This window comes from Oryzias melastigma, linkage group LG19 (genome assembly GCF_002922805.2).
Source record: "Oryzias melastigma strain HK-1 linkage group LG19, ASM292280v2, whole genome shotgun sequence".
Classification (NCBI taxonomy): domain Eukaryota; kingdom Metazoa; phylum Chordata; class Actinopteri; order Beloniformes; family Adrianichthyidae; genus Oryzias; species Oryzias melastigma.
The window spans coordinates 857,574-873,928 of NC_050530.1; the positions used below are offsets into that span (position 1 = coordinate 857,574).

The window sequence follows — 16,355 nt, forward strand, 5'->3', positions numbered from 1 at the left end:
CGCTAGCTTGATACAGTGAAGCATACTACAGCAGAACTTGTTAGCTCGATACACTGGAGCTCGCTAGCTTGCTATAGCAGAGCTCATTAGCTTGCTGCAGCGGCCACCAGGGGCCACCACAGAAACTGCAGACAAACCAAATCGGGGCCACATTTCTGCCCTCTTTAAACCATATGGGCCCCTCTTGGTCAGGCACAGACAAACTGATCTGCTCAAAGTTTTTCATTGTGAGACTGTAAATAAAACAAAATAAATCCTCATTTTTAAGCTGAAACACAGCAAAGTGAATGAGAAGAAGCCCAAATAAAAGCATCTTAAATGTCAGTTTATTGTTGAAGAGGATGGACTGCAGCATGTCTCAGAGTACAAGATCTTCATGAGGTTAACGCTTCTATAAAAGGCAATACAGGAGTCTAGAATAACAAAGGTGCACGTATACGAGCGCTGCAGCATAAACAGCTTGACAGGATTCAGTCCTCTGGGTTCATCTCTCTCTGCTCACTTCCCTTTCTGCCCCCTGGTGGCGAATTCCTGAGTGAAACTGACGACACTTCCCCTCCGCGTCGCCGCTGCAGAATGTGAGAGGAAGTGTGTAAAAATACCAAACGACCGGCGCTCCTATTTCGAGTGGACTTCCTTTCTCTTTGGCACATCCGTCCTTCCCTAACCGGATCGGTTCAAAGTTGTTCTGGTGGTTTAGCAGCAGGTTAGTATTCCAGACGTCCTCGGAGAATCCAGGATTAAACCGGATTCCTGTCGGTGTTTCATCGATTAAAAGCTGGATATTTATGATTGGAATAACATGGAAAGTGTTTTTTTATTCAGTATTTCTGGACTTTCTCAGACTTTAATTTCATCCTCATCGTCCATGAAGCTGTAGAAGGTTTTGTTCTTGGCCCGGTTCTGTGTGCTTCCATCCCTGACGACTCCATAATGGCGAGCCAGAACATCTGTAGCGCTCTGGAAGCGCTCGCTCCCCATCCTGATCCCGACTCGGTCATGAGATCCCAGGAGAACGTCGGGAACTTTACCGGAAAGCCGAATTCTGCCGCGCTCCTCCTCCTCAACCAAACCTGGATCCTCCCTCAGCAGGGAATCCACGTACGAGACGGTGGCAGAACCGCCTCTGGACCCTTCACTCGTCAGCCTGACGGTTGACTCCTCCCCGTCCCACATCGGGGAGCCCCCCTCCTGACGGCCGTCGATCAGGCTGAACACCTCGCTCATGAGGGAGGGCCCGAGGTCAAAGGTGAAGGCGTCCAGCGAGGTGAGTGAGGGCAGGGAGTCGGAGAAGGCCGTGGAGCGCTCGGCTTCGCAGGCCGCCGTGGAGGCGTCCGTCTGGTCGCTCAGCGAGCCGCGGCGCACGTCGGAGTGGGAGGGGACGGAGACGGACGGCTGCTGGCGCTCGGAGCGAGAGAGGCGGGGCAAAGTGACGAAACCCGACTCCAGACCTGAAAAAAGAGTTGACACGTGAAAATCCAGAAAAAAACTTTCCACCAAAACATTAAAAATAAGGTTTATTAAAAAGACTCAAACCTTTTTTCTGTTTTGTACTAATAAAGTTGCAAGAAGTTTTTTTTTTTTTTTTTTTTAAGTCAAACCAAAGTCACTTTTTCTTAAAATTTTAGGGACTGAAACCTTTTGAACAAATGTCAATGTTTGGTCCTGATGGAACACAGTCCGTCCAGCAGGGGGCAGAGTGGAGCTGCTGCAGGTAGTTTTTCTTCTTGTTAAAAGCAGGAGGTTCATCTGTTGTAATGTTTCAACATCACGGTTTGTTGGTGAGTCTTTGGTTCATCCGAAAGAAACAAAAGTTCAAGTTTTAACCCAATATTTGAAATTAGAAGTAAAGTTTAAAATGTCCCTTTTGAGGTCAGAATGAACAAAAATGTATAAAAAAGACGCAACAGTTTCAATATAGATTAGATTTGAGCTTTTTCGTTGGACTAAATCTACATAAGTGATGAAACATCAAAAACACTTCAATAAAAATTGTATTTTTAACATGTTCTTATGATCGATCTCTACTTTTATGGATCGATTATTGATCTATTAAGCTTAGATTGATTCAAATCGATATTTATCAACTCAGCTCTATTTTAAAAGTAGATCAAATGATCCTAAATGATCAGACAGGTTTGAACTCTTTACAGTCCCATTCTGACATCAGTCAGAGCCGACCGTCGTCTGAACACGTCTTGATGGATCAAGTTTTTATCTCGAGTTGACTCGGACTTGGTCAGACATCAGACTTGGCAAAGTTAGATCTGTAAGTGGTGACATGAAGGCAGTTCGGATAAAAACAGAAAAGAAAAACACCTGGCTGGGGTCTAGCTGCAGTGATTCATAACACGGTTGTTTCTTCTGGACTTGGTCCATGTTGGGAGCCAAAGTATGAGAGCTACTCGCTGAGCTGAGCAGAAACACTCGGAGGTGAACGCCTTCAGGAAAACCGACTCAAACTAGATACGTTTTTATCAAAAAGAAAGTCTGCGATTTATTGAGAAATCTACCATCCAGACAGCATGAGGATGACCCAGGACAACCAGTGAGTCATGAGCACGTCTGAGGTGAATCTGACCCCCAATCAGTTATTTTTTCACTACAGATTTGAGGTAAATTGATGAACTTGTTTAGTTGACGCTTCAAGGCAAAGAAAGGTGCAGTCGTCATTTTAGGATTAGCCGGTTTATCAGCAAATCCTGTAATAGCTGGGATGGACGAGAAACAGAATGTTGTGAAACTTCTTTCCAAACATTGAGTTGTGGAAAAGTTGCAGCATTAAGGACCAAATCTCTGAGATTTGATCTGATTTCATCACTGATCGTTCAAAAATGCAGCTGAAGAGAGGATCCTCCGGTCACACGAGACGGCATCAGAATCGATCGGAAACCGGAAGCAGAAATCCAAACTTTAGCCGGTTGGGTGAGCGGAAACTTCCTAAACTTTAGAAAACCCTTTCAGAGTGATATTTTAAAACCTTTACAGAACTATCAGCATTTTATGTCAAGCACTTTGATTGAAATGTATTTATCTGGAAAGGTGCTATACAAATAAAGTTTGATTTGATTTGATTTGAATGTGAATAAACTGGAAATTTTTTGTCTCAGTGAATCAGCTGACACTAAATTTAGGTTATTTTCTCCAGTAATTTAGCTGATTGCAGCCGTTAAAATGCAGTTTTTTTCTCAGTTAATTTAGCTAATCGGAAGTTGCTAAAATTTCGATTTTCTCTCCGTGAACCAGCTGATCGGAGCCGAAAAATACCTTTTTTTTCTCCGTCAATTTAGCAAATCGGAGACGCTAAAATGCAGTTTTTTTTCCATTAATTTACCTGATTGAAGACGCTAAAATGCAGGTTTTTTTCTCGATTAATTTAGCTAATCGGAGTTGCTAAAATTACAATTTTCTCTCCGTGAATCAGCTGATCAGAGTCCCAAAATGCTGTTATTTGTCCGTTACTTTAGCTGATTGGAGCGGCTAAAATACAATTGTTTCCTCCATAAATAAGCTGTTTAGAGAAACAAAATGCATTTTTTTTCTCAGTCAATTTAGTTGATCTGAGAGGTTAAAATGAAGTTTTTTGCTCTAATTTAGCAAATTGCAGCCGCAAAATATGTTTTTTTTTCTCCATCAATTTATCTGATCTGAGCTGCGAAATTAGGTTTTTTTTTCTCAGTGAATCAGCTGATCAAATCCAAAAAGATCCCTTTCATTTAAAAAAAAACGATAAAAAAGGGTCAATAAAAGAGAGAAAAAAAAAGAGAAAAAGGTCAAAAGCTTAAAACGCCATTTTTGTGGCGGCTGGCTCCGGCAGGGGGAGGGACTTCCACTAATTATATCTTTTCTGAAGCTGCTCACCGTAGTCGCCGTAGGAGCTCTTCTTCTCGTCCGGCGTGCTCTGGCAGCTGGGGAACAGCACTTTAGTGACGGGACTCCCGTTGGGCACGTCCACATCCAGCCGCGGCAGCGACACGGCGTTCTTGATGATGGGGGAAACGGCGGGGGGCGGAGGGGAGAAGTCACTGGATGCATCTCGGGGTCGATTGTCGGATCCCCTCCGGATTTGCCGGAGCGTCCTGGAGAAGAACGCTCCGATCTTGCTGTCGGGGGAGGAAACCGAGTCGGTGTCGCCGCCGCCGCCATTGGCCGTCCCTCCATGGTTGCTCAGAAAGGAGGTGTCCCCGAACACGTCGCCGCCGCGGCCCACGTGCATGGTGTGGCGGAAGTCGCCCAGAGGAGGGCTGATCATATCCGTGGTGAGGTCGCCTTTGAAACGGCGCCGGCTGTGGGAGTGCGAGACCAGGCCTTTGAGGCCCGACAGCTTCTCCTGCAGATTCATGACCCGAGCGGCTCTGGAACCGCCTTTAATCCACAAAACAAACAACAAATCCAAGAACGGCTTCCAAATGTCAGTCCGAGATAGCAACGAGGTGAAGCTTCAGAGCGACTCTGGGGCCGAACAGAAAGTGTTTATGTGGGACCCGCTCGCCGCCGCCGGTTGACGTGCATGTCCTGCCAAATGAAACAGACACAAATGGAGGAGAACTCCGCGCCGATCCAGGATGCAGCCGGTCCTGATGGAGTGCGGTCACGCCGCCTGGCTGGCTTCAGGCTTTGTCAACATCAGATCAGAAATAGGTCCAGCTGCAGACGCCTCTGTGGTCCCACTATGCAGCCATCTATTGAGGGCAGAAGGAGGAGAGAATATATCTTTAAAATGCAGAAATGTGAAGGACTCGAGAAACTGAAACCCTCTGAAAGGTGGCTTCATGTTCTGCTTCAGATCTGATGGAGGGAAAGCTTCTCCTGCATACCGAGTGTCCGGCGGTCTGGAAAAAGGTTAAATTTAGAGCAGCAACACTACAAAGCTAATTTTTCATCCATGTGATCGGAGCTTTCAGGGAATTCCTGCTTTTGTTATGGTTGTATACAATACTCTGAGAAGCTGCAGCACGTTTCATTATAAAGAAACTCTTTCAGATATGAAGAAGAATCCTTTAATACGTGATAATAAATTCAGAGATGACACGTGTAAACCCGACATTATCCTAAGAATTTACTGTGATACCCCAACAATCCTTAGATATTCGGGTGAGACAGAAGAGGAACTTTCTGGAAGGTCTGAGTAACCAAACCTCTGGACTCAAGCAATAAGCACGGTGGTGGTAGTGTAATGGTATGTGGTTTCTTGACGGATAAATTAACAAATTCTTCATTTTCCAAGAAGATCCTGAAGGAACAAAGAGCTTGAAATGAGGAGAACTTAATCTGGACCATAACTGTGTTTTAGGATGAGTCTTAAAGCAGTAAGCATGGTGGTGGTAGCATGATGGTGTGTAGCTGGATTAGCGCTCTAAGACTTGATAGATGGAACCAGAAATTATGCTTTTTGTCAGGAAATCCTGAAGGAACAAAGAGCTCAAAATGACAGGAACATGATCCAAGCTCAAATTAACTAAATTTAAGAGAAGGTCTTAAAGCAATAAGCACGGTGGTGGTAGTGTAATGATATGAATCTGCTTTAGAGCACTAAGATCTGATGGATAAAACCCCAAATTCAGCTTTACCCTATAAACTCCTGAGGAACAAAACTTTAAAATGAGGGGAACTTGATCTGGATTCAAACTTACTGCATTTAAGGAAAGTCTTAAGCAATAAGCAGGGTGGTGGTAGTGTAATGATCTGTGGCTGCTTTAGAGCACTATGATTATACAGATTCATTAACAAATTCTGTCTTTTTCCAGAAAATCCTAATGAACAAAGAGCTCGAAATGAGGAAAATGTGATCTGGACTCAAACTGATTGAAATTCAGACACAATCTGAAAGCAGTAAACACGGTGGTGGTAGTGTAATGATATGTGGCTGCTTTGGAGCCTCAATATCTGATGGATAAAACTACACATTCTGTTTTTTCCTATGAAATCCTGCGGAACAAAACTTTAAAATGAGAGGATCTGGATCTAGACTCAATCCGACTGCGTTACAAGAAGAGTCTTAAATCAGGAAACACGGTGGTGGTAGTGTAATGATATGTGGCTGTTTTTGAGCTCTAAGACGTGGTGAGTGGAACCACAAATTCTGCTTTTCCCAAGAAAATCCTGAGCAACCAAACTTTAAAATGAGGGGAACTTGATTTGGACTCAAACTAACAGAATTTCAGAAAGTCTTGAAGCAGTGAGCACGGTGGTGGGAGTGTAATAATTTGTAGTAGCTGCTTTTGAGCCCCAAGACTTGATAATTGGAACCATAAATTCTGCTTTTAACCTGAAAATCCCGAAGGAACAGAGAGCTCAAAATGAGGGGAACTTGATCAAATCCTTTATACCTATAAATCGGGTGTTTCAGACAACATCTGGATTAAAATCAGTTATTTTATAATCATAAACAGCTCTACTTCCTTTACGATCCTCATATTTGTCTGAAGTCAAACAGTTCTGCACAGAATGACATCAGACCTGGGAAAAACTCACTGTTAGTCGTCACAAATCCTGCACTAATGAGTGTCACAAACCCTTTATTGGGTTACTAACAGCACATCAAAACCACCAAAGTGACAAAATGATTTGTAGATTCGGCGATAATTGGACATTTATGGAGCTTAAACAAACTTTGCACCGCGGAATTAAGGCGCGCTCTAACTTGCATGCATTTTCATGCGTCTAAGAAACCAAATTTTCCCCATTTTTACAGCCCATTTGAATAATTGCAGTCGTTCATATTTCCATAGCGTACGTCTGTCATGAAGGCGGACAAGTTGGCTTTCGGTCACGAGCTCGTCTTTGCCAGCAGAGTAATTGATATCCACTTCTAAAATATTTTGATAGCATAAGGGAGCTCTTAAACGGACCTCTGGTTCTCTTTAAAAGCTCTTCACGGCAGCGGCGGAGCGTCTGCGGGGCCTCCTACACATACGCGCCCTTGTCTGGCTTCATTAATGACCTGCTACGGTTCACGAGATGGCGATTGCGTCAGGCCCCAGGCAGCCTCTCTAATTTGCCGTTGACCGCAGTCCGGCACTCCACTTCCCCTGGCTGCTGGTTTTTTGAAAGGGGGGGGCGGAGGAAACGTGCCGGCGGAGCCGCATGGAGGACGGGAACACTGGGAACCCATGTGGCGAGGTGTGAACTTGAGACGGCAGGAGTCCTCACGGGAACCGACTGAGAGTTCCCATGAGGTGTTGTCAAAAAACAACAGCCAACTTCCCTGATTAAACAGTAACAGACACAATGGTATTCAGAGTGTGAGAGAAAGTCCAGTTCTTTCAGGTTTTTAAGTGAAAACTGTGTATTTAACAGGTAAAAATTGAGGCTTTAAAGAACCTTTGGTAGAACACGATGGGTGTTCGATTCCACTTACTGTCCCATTCCAATTATTTTAATAGTCGACTAATCACCGATTATTTTTTCAGATTAGTCGGCTAATTGGGTCATGAACAAAGTGGATGTAAAACACACGTTTTAACCATCTTCAAACTAACTAAAAAACTTAATATATGTTAGCTGAACATGCTGAAATTGATAGCTAAAAACACTGAAGTTGATAGCTGAAAACAGTGAAGTTGTTGGCTGAAATCCCTGAAGCTAGTTGCTGAAAACGTTGAAATTTATATCTAAAACACTGAAGTTGATAGCTGAAATCGTGGATGTTAATAGCTGAAAATACTAAAATTGATAGCTAAAAATGCTGAAGTTGATAGCTGAAAATGTTGATATAGAGAGCTAAAAATGCTGGAGTTGATAGCTGAAAATGCTGATATGGATAGCTAAAAATGCTGAAGTTGATAGCTGAAAATGTTGATATAGATAGCTAAAAATGCTGGAGTTGATAGCTGAAAATGCTGATATGGATAGCTAAAAAATGCTGAAGTTGATAGCTGAAAATGTTGATATAGATAGCTAAAAATGCTGAAGTTGATAGCTGAAAATGTTGATATAGATAGCTAAAAATGCTGGAGTTGATAGCTGAAAATGCTGATATGGATAGCTAAAAATGCTGAAGTTGATAGCTGAAAGCGCTGAAGGTAATTGCTGAAAACACTGAAATTGATATCTAAAAACGCTGAAGTCTATAGCTGAAATCCTAGATGCTTATAGCTGAAAATGCAGCAATTGATAGCTAAAAATGCTGAAGCTAATAGCTGAAATCACTGACATTGATATTTAAAAAGCTGAAGTTGAAAGCTTAAATCGTAGATGCTAATAGCTGAAAATGCTGATGTGGATGGCTAAAAATGCTGAAATTGATAACTGAAATCGTTGACGCTAATAGCTGAGAATGCTAAAATTGATAGTTAAAAATGCTGAAGTTGATACCTGAAATCGCTAACGCAAATTGCTGACAATGCTAAAGCTGACAGCCAGCTAAAATTTTAGTTATATGACAAATTACCCTAAAAAAACAACAAAAAGCTCAAATTAACTAGCATGTAGCTCAAAGACTAGCAAACTTCTATAGCAGCCTGAAAAACAAAAAACATACTTAAGTTAGCTAAAATGGCTAGTATGCAGCTGAAATATGAGCTAAAATCCAAATTAGCCAAAAAAAAAAAAAAATGCTAAATTAGCTGAAACATCTAGCATGTGGCTAAAATTGAGCTAAAATCCAAATAGTCTAAACATTCTTATTAAATGCCAAAATAGTCCAAAAAGATAACATAATGCCATTAAAACTTTCAACTTCAATACACTCTGACTTCATATAATATAAAGTAAAAACTAATCAACTATTAAAGTGGTCATCGACTATTCTAATAGTCGATTAGTCGACTAATCGTGGCAGCTCTACTGTTCGTGCTCTTTGCTCTTTTCTGACTTCCATAGAGTCAAACAAACACTCAATGAGGATGTAAAATATGCTAAATCTCTTCAGGTTAGACATCTAAAGCTTTATAGTGGCCCGCTGACCCGACTTTAAGATATCAGGTCTACTCAACAACAGGAAGTAGACTTACCCCCGGATTATCCCCTAATCCTTCATCTCCCCCATCGTCCTCGGTGGGGTGCCAGTTTCAGGGCCGGTCCTGCCTCGCAAGCGTTTAGATTTCTGTCAAATGAGAAGTACGGCAGTGAATCAGCTGGTTTGAGGAAGAGAGAGCGGACAGGTTTTAGGAGGAAGAAGACAGAAAAAGGAGGCGAGACTGTAAAAGAAAAAGAGGGAGGAAGCTGACATGACAGAATAACTGTCACCTGCAACAACAAACACAAAGATCAAAACATGAAGAAATAGTGAAACCATGATGCTGTTTGTGCTCTCAGGAGAACAGGTTGGGTAAATAAACACCGAACGGATGGAAAAGTCAGAGGAAAACAGCCCAGATCCGAGATGAAAAGAGAAAAACCGCAAATCAAGACATCGCCAAGATGTTCAAACATGGAAGAAAAAGCTTGTCCAGATGGAGGGGGATTAGGATCCAATAACTATTTATGTGAGCTAGAGTGAGATGTTCTCTTTTCAATCATCTATTTTATTCAGATGTCCTCGTTTGAGCATTTTATTTTAGTGTAGAGACAAACATCTCAACATTTGACATTCATAGGATGATAAAACCAAAGCGGTTTCAGTCTAATTAGACTTTATCTGATGTTTTTATAGGGCTGGGTATCAATAATAATTTCCAGAATCGGTTCGATTTGATTGCGATTATTTTTTAGTCTTTCAATTAATTTCAATAGTGAGTTTACACATACATTTAGACCACAAATGGTTACCTTAAAAAATATTTCCTTAAAAGAATTTGGAACATTCATGCCAGTGAGATACCTCAGTGAGGCGACTGAGCCTTTACAACTTGGGGGCTCGTCCGGGATGAAGATGATCATTTTTAGTCAGCAACGTATGTTACGACCTTTCAATCCGCACAATTTAATTCAATTCAATTTTGAGTTTACACATTTATACACATTTGCTTACAAAATACATTAATAATCTACTGTATATTTTGAATATATTTATATTAATCTGATACAGTTCACATATTGTAAACTTTATTAGTAGAATAATGAGATTGTTAATACCATACAGTATTAGTTTTTTTTAAAAGAAGAATTTCTAACAAAATTGTTCAGATCATTAACATTATAAACATTATTCTGCCTCTCCTGGAGGATATTTCAGTTTGGCCACTAGATGGCGATCGTGCTATAGCATTACAGCTTATTCCAGAAGAAGAAGAAAGTACGAGCAAAAAACTGTGCTTTTTCCCACAAATGGTTACTTTAAAAATATTTCCTTAAAAGATTTTGTAAAATTCATGTCTGTGAGATACTTCAGTGAGCATCAACAACTTGGGGGCTCGTCCGGGATAACGATATTAATTTTGTCAGCAATGCATGTTTAGGTCAACTGAGCGTTAGCCGTCCTATTGGAAATTCCATTAAACGTTAGCATCAGGCTAGCGGACTTTAGGTTTATGTGCCAAATTGATCTATATTTTTATGAATAGATTATTGATCTGTTAAGTTTAAATTGATTAATCTATTTTATCAACCCAGCCCTAGTTTCTAAACAATCCTGATGAAGACGTTGGAGTCTTCTCTCCTCTCACTACAGTCTTTCCTTGAGGTGGCCTTTGCTGGATGTAAACCAGAGCAACCACAGTCTAATGGGAGCCGTGTGTGGAGCGTTCAGCCTGTTGGAGGCATTCCTGAGGAAAGCATCAGTTGGTCATCAAACATCCCTCTGATTGAAACCACGTTTGGCGTCTCTCCGCTCACTTCTTCTTTCTCCTGTTTCATTAATTCTACTTGTTTTCTAATATTTCTTGGCCTTCCATCACTTTTCCTTCACATTTTTCTGATTTCTTTTGTGTATTTATGGATCTGATTTGCGGTTGTTCCTGGTAGCAGAATAAGCACTTCTGATGATAATTCAGTCAGAATTTATCTTAAAATCCATGTTGGACTTTGGTTTTGAGCAAAGTTCTCCTGTGATCACTAACCCAGCTAACCAGGTGAACAAACAAATGCGATAAGACCCCGTTTTCCATGGTCACCCTTCAACTTCTATAACGCTCCTGTTTTCCACATCTACTCGGGTTTAAGACTTTCTACGTTAAGAAAAACTATGTTCTTAAGACTTTATACTCTTATATCCTCAGATTCCTGCATCTGCAAGAACCATTTTATTTTTCTACTCATTCCAGGTTCTTCAATCTTCCTTTATTTTAACCTTTGTTGGAATAAAAATAAACTTCACATGTTTTTGTCCATAAGGGGAGAATTCAGATTTTAATTGATTGATTAGGTTTATTTTTATCAATTAGAATTGGAAAGATGCTGGGATTAGAAAGATCCCAGAACTTCCTGTTTATAAGGAATTGGAGCCAGGCCAGTTCACCAAATAACCACTAGGGAGTGTGTTACAAAAACAAGGGAATCTCATTTGACCTTCAGTTTCTAATAAATCTGATTTAAATAACTTTTTTTTTCTTAACAACTAAACCAGCAGTTAACTGGTTATTGAAATATGCTGGTAATTTGTTGACTTAGTGACTCTTCCATTGTGAAAATTGACTGTGTATGAGTACTGGAAAGCGCGTTCCAAACGGGAAGTACCTGCTGGCTCCAAGAACCCAACATCCCATAGGCTTCAATTGAAAAATAAATAGCTGTTACTCAGTCACTCTGTTTTTCATAACAAACATTCTTACTCTTTTAACTTGTTCATGATAATCCTCTTTTTTCATATTTTATTCTGTAGTTCAATTTATTCAAGTTGCAAACTGGCCAATTAGAAGCTTCAATAAAAGTAGGTGGAGCTTGTTGGCTCCAACGTTCACGGTGTTTTGTGTATTCTGCTTTCAAGTAGTAGGGGTGTGGCCTTCCAACAAGCTCACTCCTGATTGGTAAGAGTGTTTGCCATCAAGAACGTGCTAAACGCAGGTTCTTGGACACGCGTTTAGCCAGTGGAGTTCACACTAAACAAGCAGGGAGGGGCTTCTGCTTCTTTTTTTGGATTCCTACCATTTTTTGGTTCTCCATTGGTTGTAGGCCCATAGAAAAGGGGAGCGGACCAGTTAGGGCGGAGCTACTGTTGTCACACAAATCCATTGATTGGTGGAGAGGTTTTACGACAACGGCAAGCGTCCAACTAGTGCTTTTCCTGAATCAAGATCCAGTTTAGTCCTCTTTTGGGCTGTGTTCTTCTTCAACTTCCAAAATCTTCTTCCAAAGAATATTAATTTCTTTGCATTCAGTATTTTCCTTTATTAGTGGGGGTTAGGGACCACCGAATCAGCGAATATGGAGAACCGCTGTAGTCGCACAGCTACGTCATCGGTCTACACCAAGCAGGCGCCTTAATGGTCAAACGCTCACTTGAATGGGCCGGACCATTCCAAACCAGCTAGGAGTGGACCGGTCTGGAAACGAGACATTAGTGTCCATTTGCTCTTGTCCAGTGCAGAATATTTGAACCAAGGGAAGTTTTTAACCCCTATTATGCAACTATTCCATACAAAAATAATGCAATAAAGCCTAAATTATTGGTATATGAGTAAAAGTTCTCACTAATTTGCAAATTTCCTTACAAGTTAGTGTATTTTAATAGAGAAGAAGAAAACTTCTGGTGTACTTGATGTAAAAACACATTAGGATTATGTCATGTGTTACATTTTTAGTTTGTGCTGAGTTATTTCAAATAATCTCTATTTTTGTTACTAATAACGAAGGAGGGAAACTTATGATGAATCACAAACTCCTCAAAGGAAACGCCTCTTTCTTGAGCCACAAGGTCTGCTTAATAAAAAAAAAAAAGAAGTATTTTTTTTACTGATAAAATTTGATATTTTACTGGTAAATAAACACTTATTGTGGAATATTTTTAAAACAGCTTTAAAATTATAACTTGATTTGAGTCAAACTCATAAAAAAGTGAATCCTGACCATTTGGTGGTGCCAGGGAGCCCCCTTTCAAAACACACAGATTGAAAGTTCACACCTCTGCATTTGGTTGTGTCAGTGGCACCTAAAGGTCACAGAAGGTCGCCATGAAGGAATGTTACAACTCAGGTAAAAATAAGGTGAAGAGGAAATGCCGCAGAGATGATTTGTTTTTCTTAAATGCAAATTTTGGCAAGAACGGCGTCATTTGCACAAAGGAGAAGCTCAGGAACATGTGTTGACCATCTGCCAAAGTATATTGGAGACCCAAGTGGATGCACCAGACGCCTACCCAGGGGGGGATTTACTGAGGGAATTACAGAGCAAGGTTAAAAAAGGATCCATTCCTGCATGCTCTCTATTGATTTTTTCCAGTGTCGTCACTGGCTCAGTTTGCATTGATCTCCACGGTGCACTATTTAATCACCATTTCGTTTTGCAAAATGACCCCCCATTTTGTGGGGTCAGAGGTCAGAGGCCCCAACTTGTAAAGCGTCCTGTCTAAGTTGTTTGTCTCCCTAATTAAAACACTCGAGCGCTGCCAAACTCAAGTCGTATCACGTTCCAGTGAATCAGACAGCATCTTGGTAATGTCATTGACATGTGCAGAGTGGAAATTGATAGTCCAAGTTACGTAACTTCAGTAATTATAAGGCAGAGCGATAGAAATCAAAGCGCTGCCAGATTTATCTTGACCAGGCTGGCACTGTGGGAACAGTAATGATACATGTCTGCAGCTTCTGTCGCACAGAAACATGTGATGAAGACTCATTTTATGGCCAATAATGACATTTGTCACCACATTTGAGCTTCAACCTGGAAGTTCTATCATTTCTACATTTAATTTGCTTAATTCTCTGATTCATAGACTTTTTCTGCTTTAAGAGTTAAATAAAGTTAATTTAGCAAAGCTTTGTTTTTTCTGGAAAAAGTTAAAATAGAGTAAACATGGTCAAATTAGACTGAAAACATACAAGCTTCAAAACGTTCAAATTAAATAAAGATAACTTTATTGTTCCTGAGATTCACGGACAAAACGAAGATTTACGGAGCCGTTCAAACTCACCTCGGGGATCATAAACGCCCCAAAACGACGGAATTTCCCTTAATTCTGAGTCCAGCTCTTGCTCACGGGGCTCCGACGGGCGGCTGGAGGAGTCCCGACTGTCCCGCTGCTGCTGCGGGGGAGCGGCGCGCCGGAGGAAAGGGGCGGGCGGAGGTTCAAACCCCAGCCAAGCCTCCGCGGCGGAGCTGCGCCCACTCCAGTCCTGAAGGATGTCGCACGGAAACGGCGTGGAAAAGGCAACACAACCAGACATTTAAATCATTTTTATTCTTCAAAAAGTATATTTTAACAGAAAGTTTCTTAAAATAACCCAGATTTGCTGAATGCAAGTTTAGGTGGCATAATTAACACATAATGACTCAGCATTATGCTAATGTCATTTATGCTAATTTAAGCTAACTTTCGAACTTTTAGGGGTTCTTATGTTAGCTTAAATCCTCCTACTTACACCACTATTAAAATGTAATGACTAATTTTGATAAACTAATTAATAAATATGATTATAATTAAATCCACCTGTGTTTATATGCTATGTTGTGCTATCAGATTAGCATGGCTAATAGCTGGAAAATAAGGAAAGCGGCTACATCTGGTGGTTCAGGTGCTTGCCAAATCCTCTAACGTTTTTATGTTCTTGTTTAATCTTTACCAGACAGCTTGTGGTTTTACTGAGTAATAAGTGCTTTAATATGTCCAAAATGTTGTAAGCTAGGGATGCACACACGTTTTTTTTCCTTGCAGTCAATTTTCTAAACAGGCATTTACCAAATTTGCATGCTTATTAACTAAAGATGATAGTATATAAGCGGATTAATTTAAATTAAATGTAAAAATGTATACAAAATATCTGAAATATTGTGAATGACATACATTATAATGGAAAGACTGTGTGGTCACAGACTCCCCGGTTTGTTTGGAGCCAATTTGAGGGTTTGTGGCAGTCACCATATTGGAAAAAATCTGACATCACCAAACCTCGGACTCTTTGAAAAGAGGCAAAAAAACAAAACCAACAAGCCTGACAGTTACTGGGACAGTAAGACCTCTGTGGAGTTGAGGCTCCATCAGCCAAGCCTCATTTTTGTGTCAAGTATTAAAATAAAACAAGAAGACATAATAAAAACGAATTCCAAGTACAGTTCTCATAAATCTAAAATTCAACCAAAGAAAATCGGAGTCCCAAGATTTCTTTTTCACTTGTTAAAGACTCACTCTGATGAAAGGGGGGCGGGGTTGCCCTATGCCAATGGTCTTGTCCACAACTTAGAGGCAATTTTCTAATTAAAAACCACTGGGCATGCAAATAGATCAAAAGATGATCAAAGTCGGATTTCAAGTTTGGGCATTCTTCTGAAAAAGGATAGTAAACATGCCAGAGGAGTTGTCCAAATCACATGCAAGGTTTCTGACCAAGCCAGGATAAATGATCCGCATGTGATAGGAAGAGATGCAGGAAATAACAAACGGCACAAACAGCAGCCGTGAAAGCCATGCTTACACGAGCATGGCTTTCAGAGTCATTGCTCGTGTAAGGCCCCAGGAAGTTCATTCATACCCACAACAATCACAGGGTTTTTAAGAAAACGGCCACTGTTTGTACTCAAACAGACATGTAATGGAGTCTCCAGGCTCCAAAAATATAAGAAAATAACCTCAGGAAAGTGTGTGCATACAGCAGTCATGGGATCTCTGCCTGGAAACCGTAAACACTCCAGTACAAACAGTCCAGATGGATTACTTCCAAGTTCTGGATCAGGGATGTACCTGGGCCAGCTGCGCTTGGACTGCTCACAACTGAACTGTTCTCGTCACCATGGATACAGCAGTAGAGACAGGAAATGCCAAGAAAACTGTACCATTATTCAAAGTGAATGTGTACTTGTGGTATATACAAATAATTAAAGAGGCAGACAGCTGCTCAGGAGGAGCAGGAACCAACAGACTGCCCTTTCAAGGGACTCGGTCAAGGTTGGGTACCTTTTGAAAATATGTCTTGAACCCCATAAACCAAAGTCCAGCTTTAGAATGGTCATGCCAAATTCCAGCAGTGCAAGAGCCGAAGCCAATTGACTCGTCCAAAAAAGGTCCAGCAAGCTTGATGCAAAAACAAGATACCAGTCGATTCCAATTTCACAAGGAGTTATAGCTTCTCAGTTCTGTCTGTGCTCCATTTGGCAAATGCCGCTGGAAACACTTGCTGTCTGTGTTTCTCAAGATCTTTTTAGGGTACGATGGATCAGATCATGGAGCCCCTCCGGGGCCTTGTCAGGGCAGATACAGGCTGTTAAAACGGCCATCTGTTTCAAACATGAGCCCTGCAGCCTCATTATGAACCAAAAACGTGGCATTGAGTTGAATCAACTGCACTTAGCTGGAGCGGATATGAAGAAGTGCCAGTAGCCAAAGA

At 41.0% G+C, this 16,355-nt stretch overlaps 1 protein-coding gene across 1 annotated transcript; it reads right to left on the bottom strand.

The window, feature by feature from the left end:
• Positions 1 to 304: 304 nt before the first annotated feature.
• cdc42ep1a (CDC42 effector protein (Rho GTPase binding) 1a) lies at positions 305 to 14,180 on the bottom strand. The gene is made up of 4 exons (XM_024285452.2): positions 13,949 to 14,180; positions 8,955 to 9,046; positions 3,862 to 4,682; positions 305 to 1,451 (listed from the first exon to the last, which is right to left on the bottom strand). Exons 3-4 carry the CDS (start codon positions 4,340 to 4,342, stop codon positions 841 to 843), a joined length of 1,092 nt encoding a protein of 363 aa, XP_024141220.1. The 5' UTR covers positions 4,343 to 4,682; positions 8,955 to 9,046; positions 13,949 to 14,180; the 3' UTR covers positions 305 to 840.
• Between the last annotated feature and the right edge of the window lie 2,175 nt (positions 14,181 to 16,355).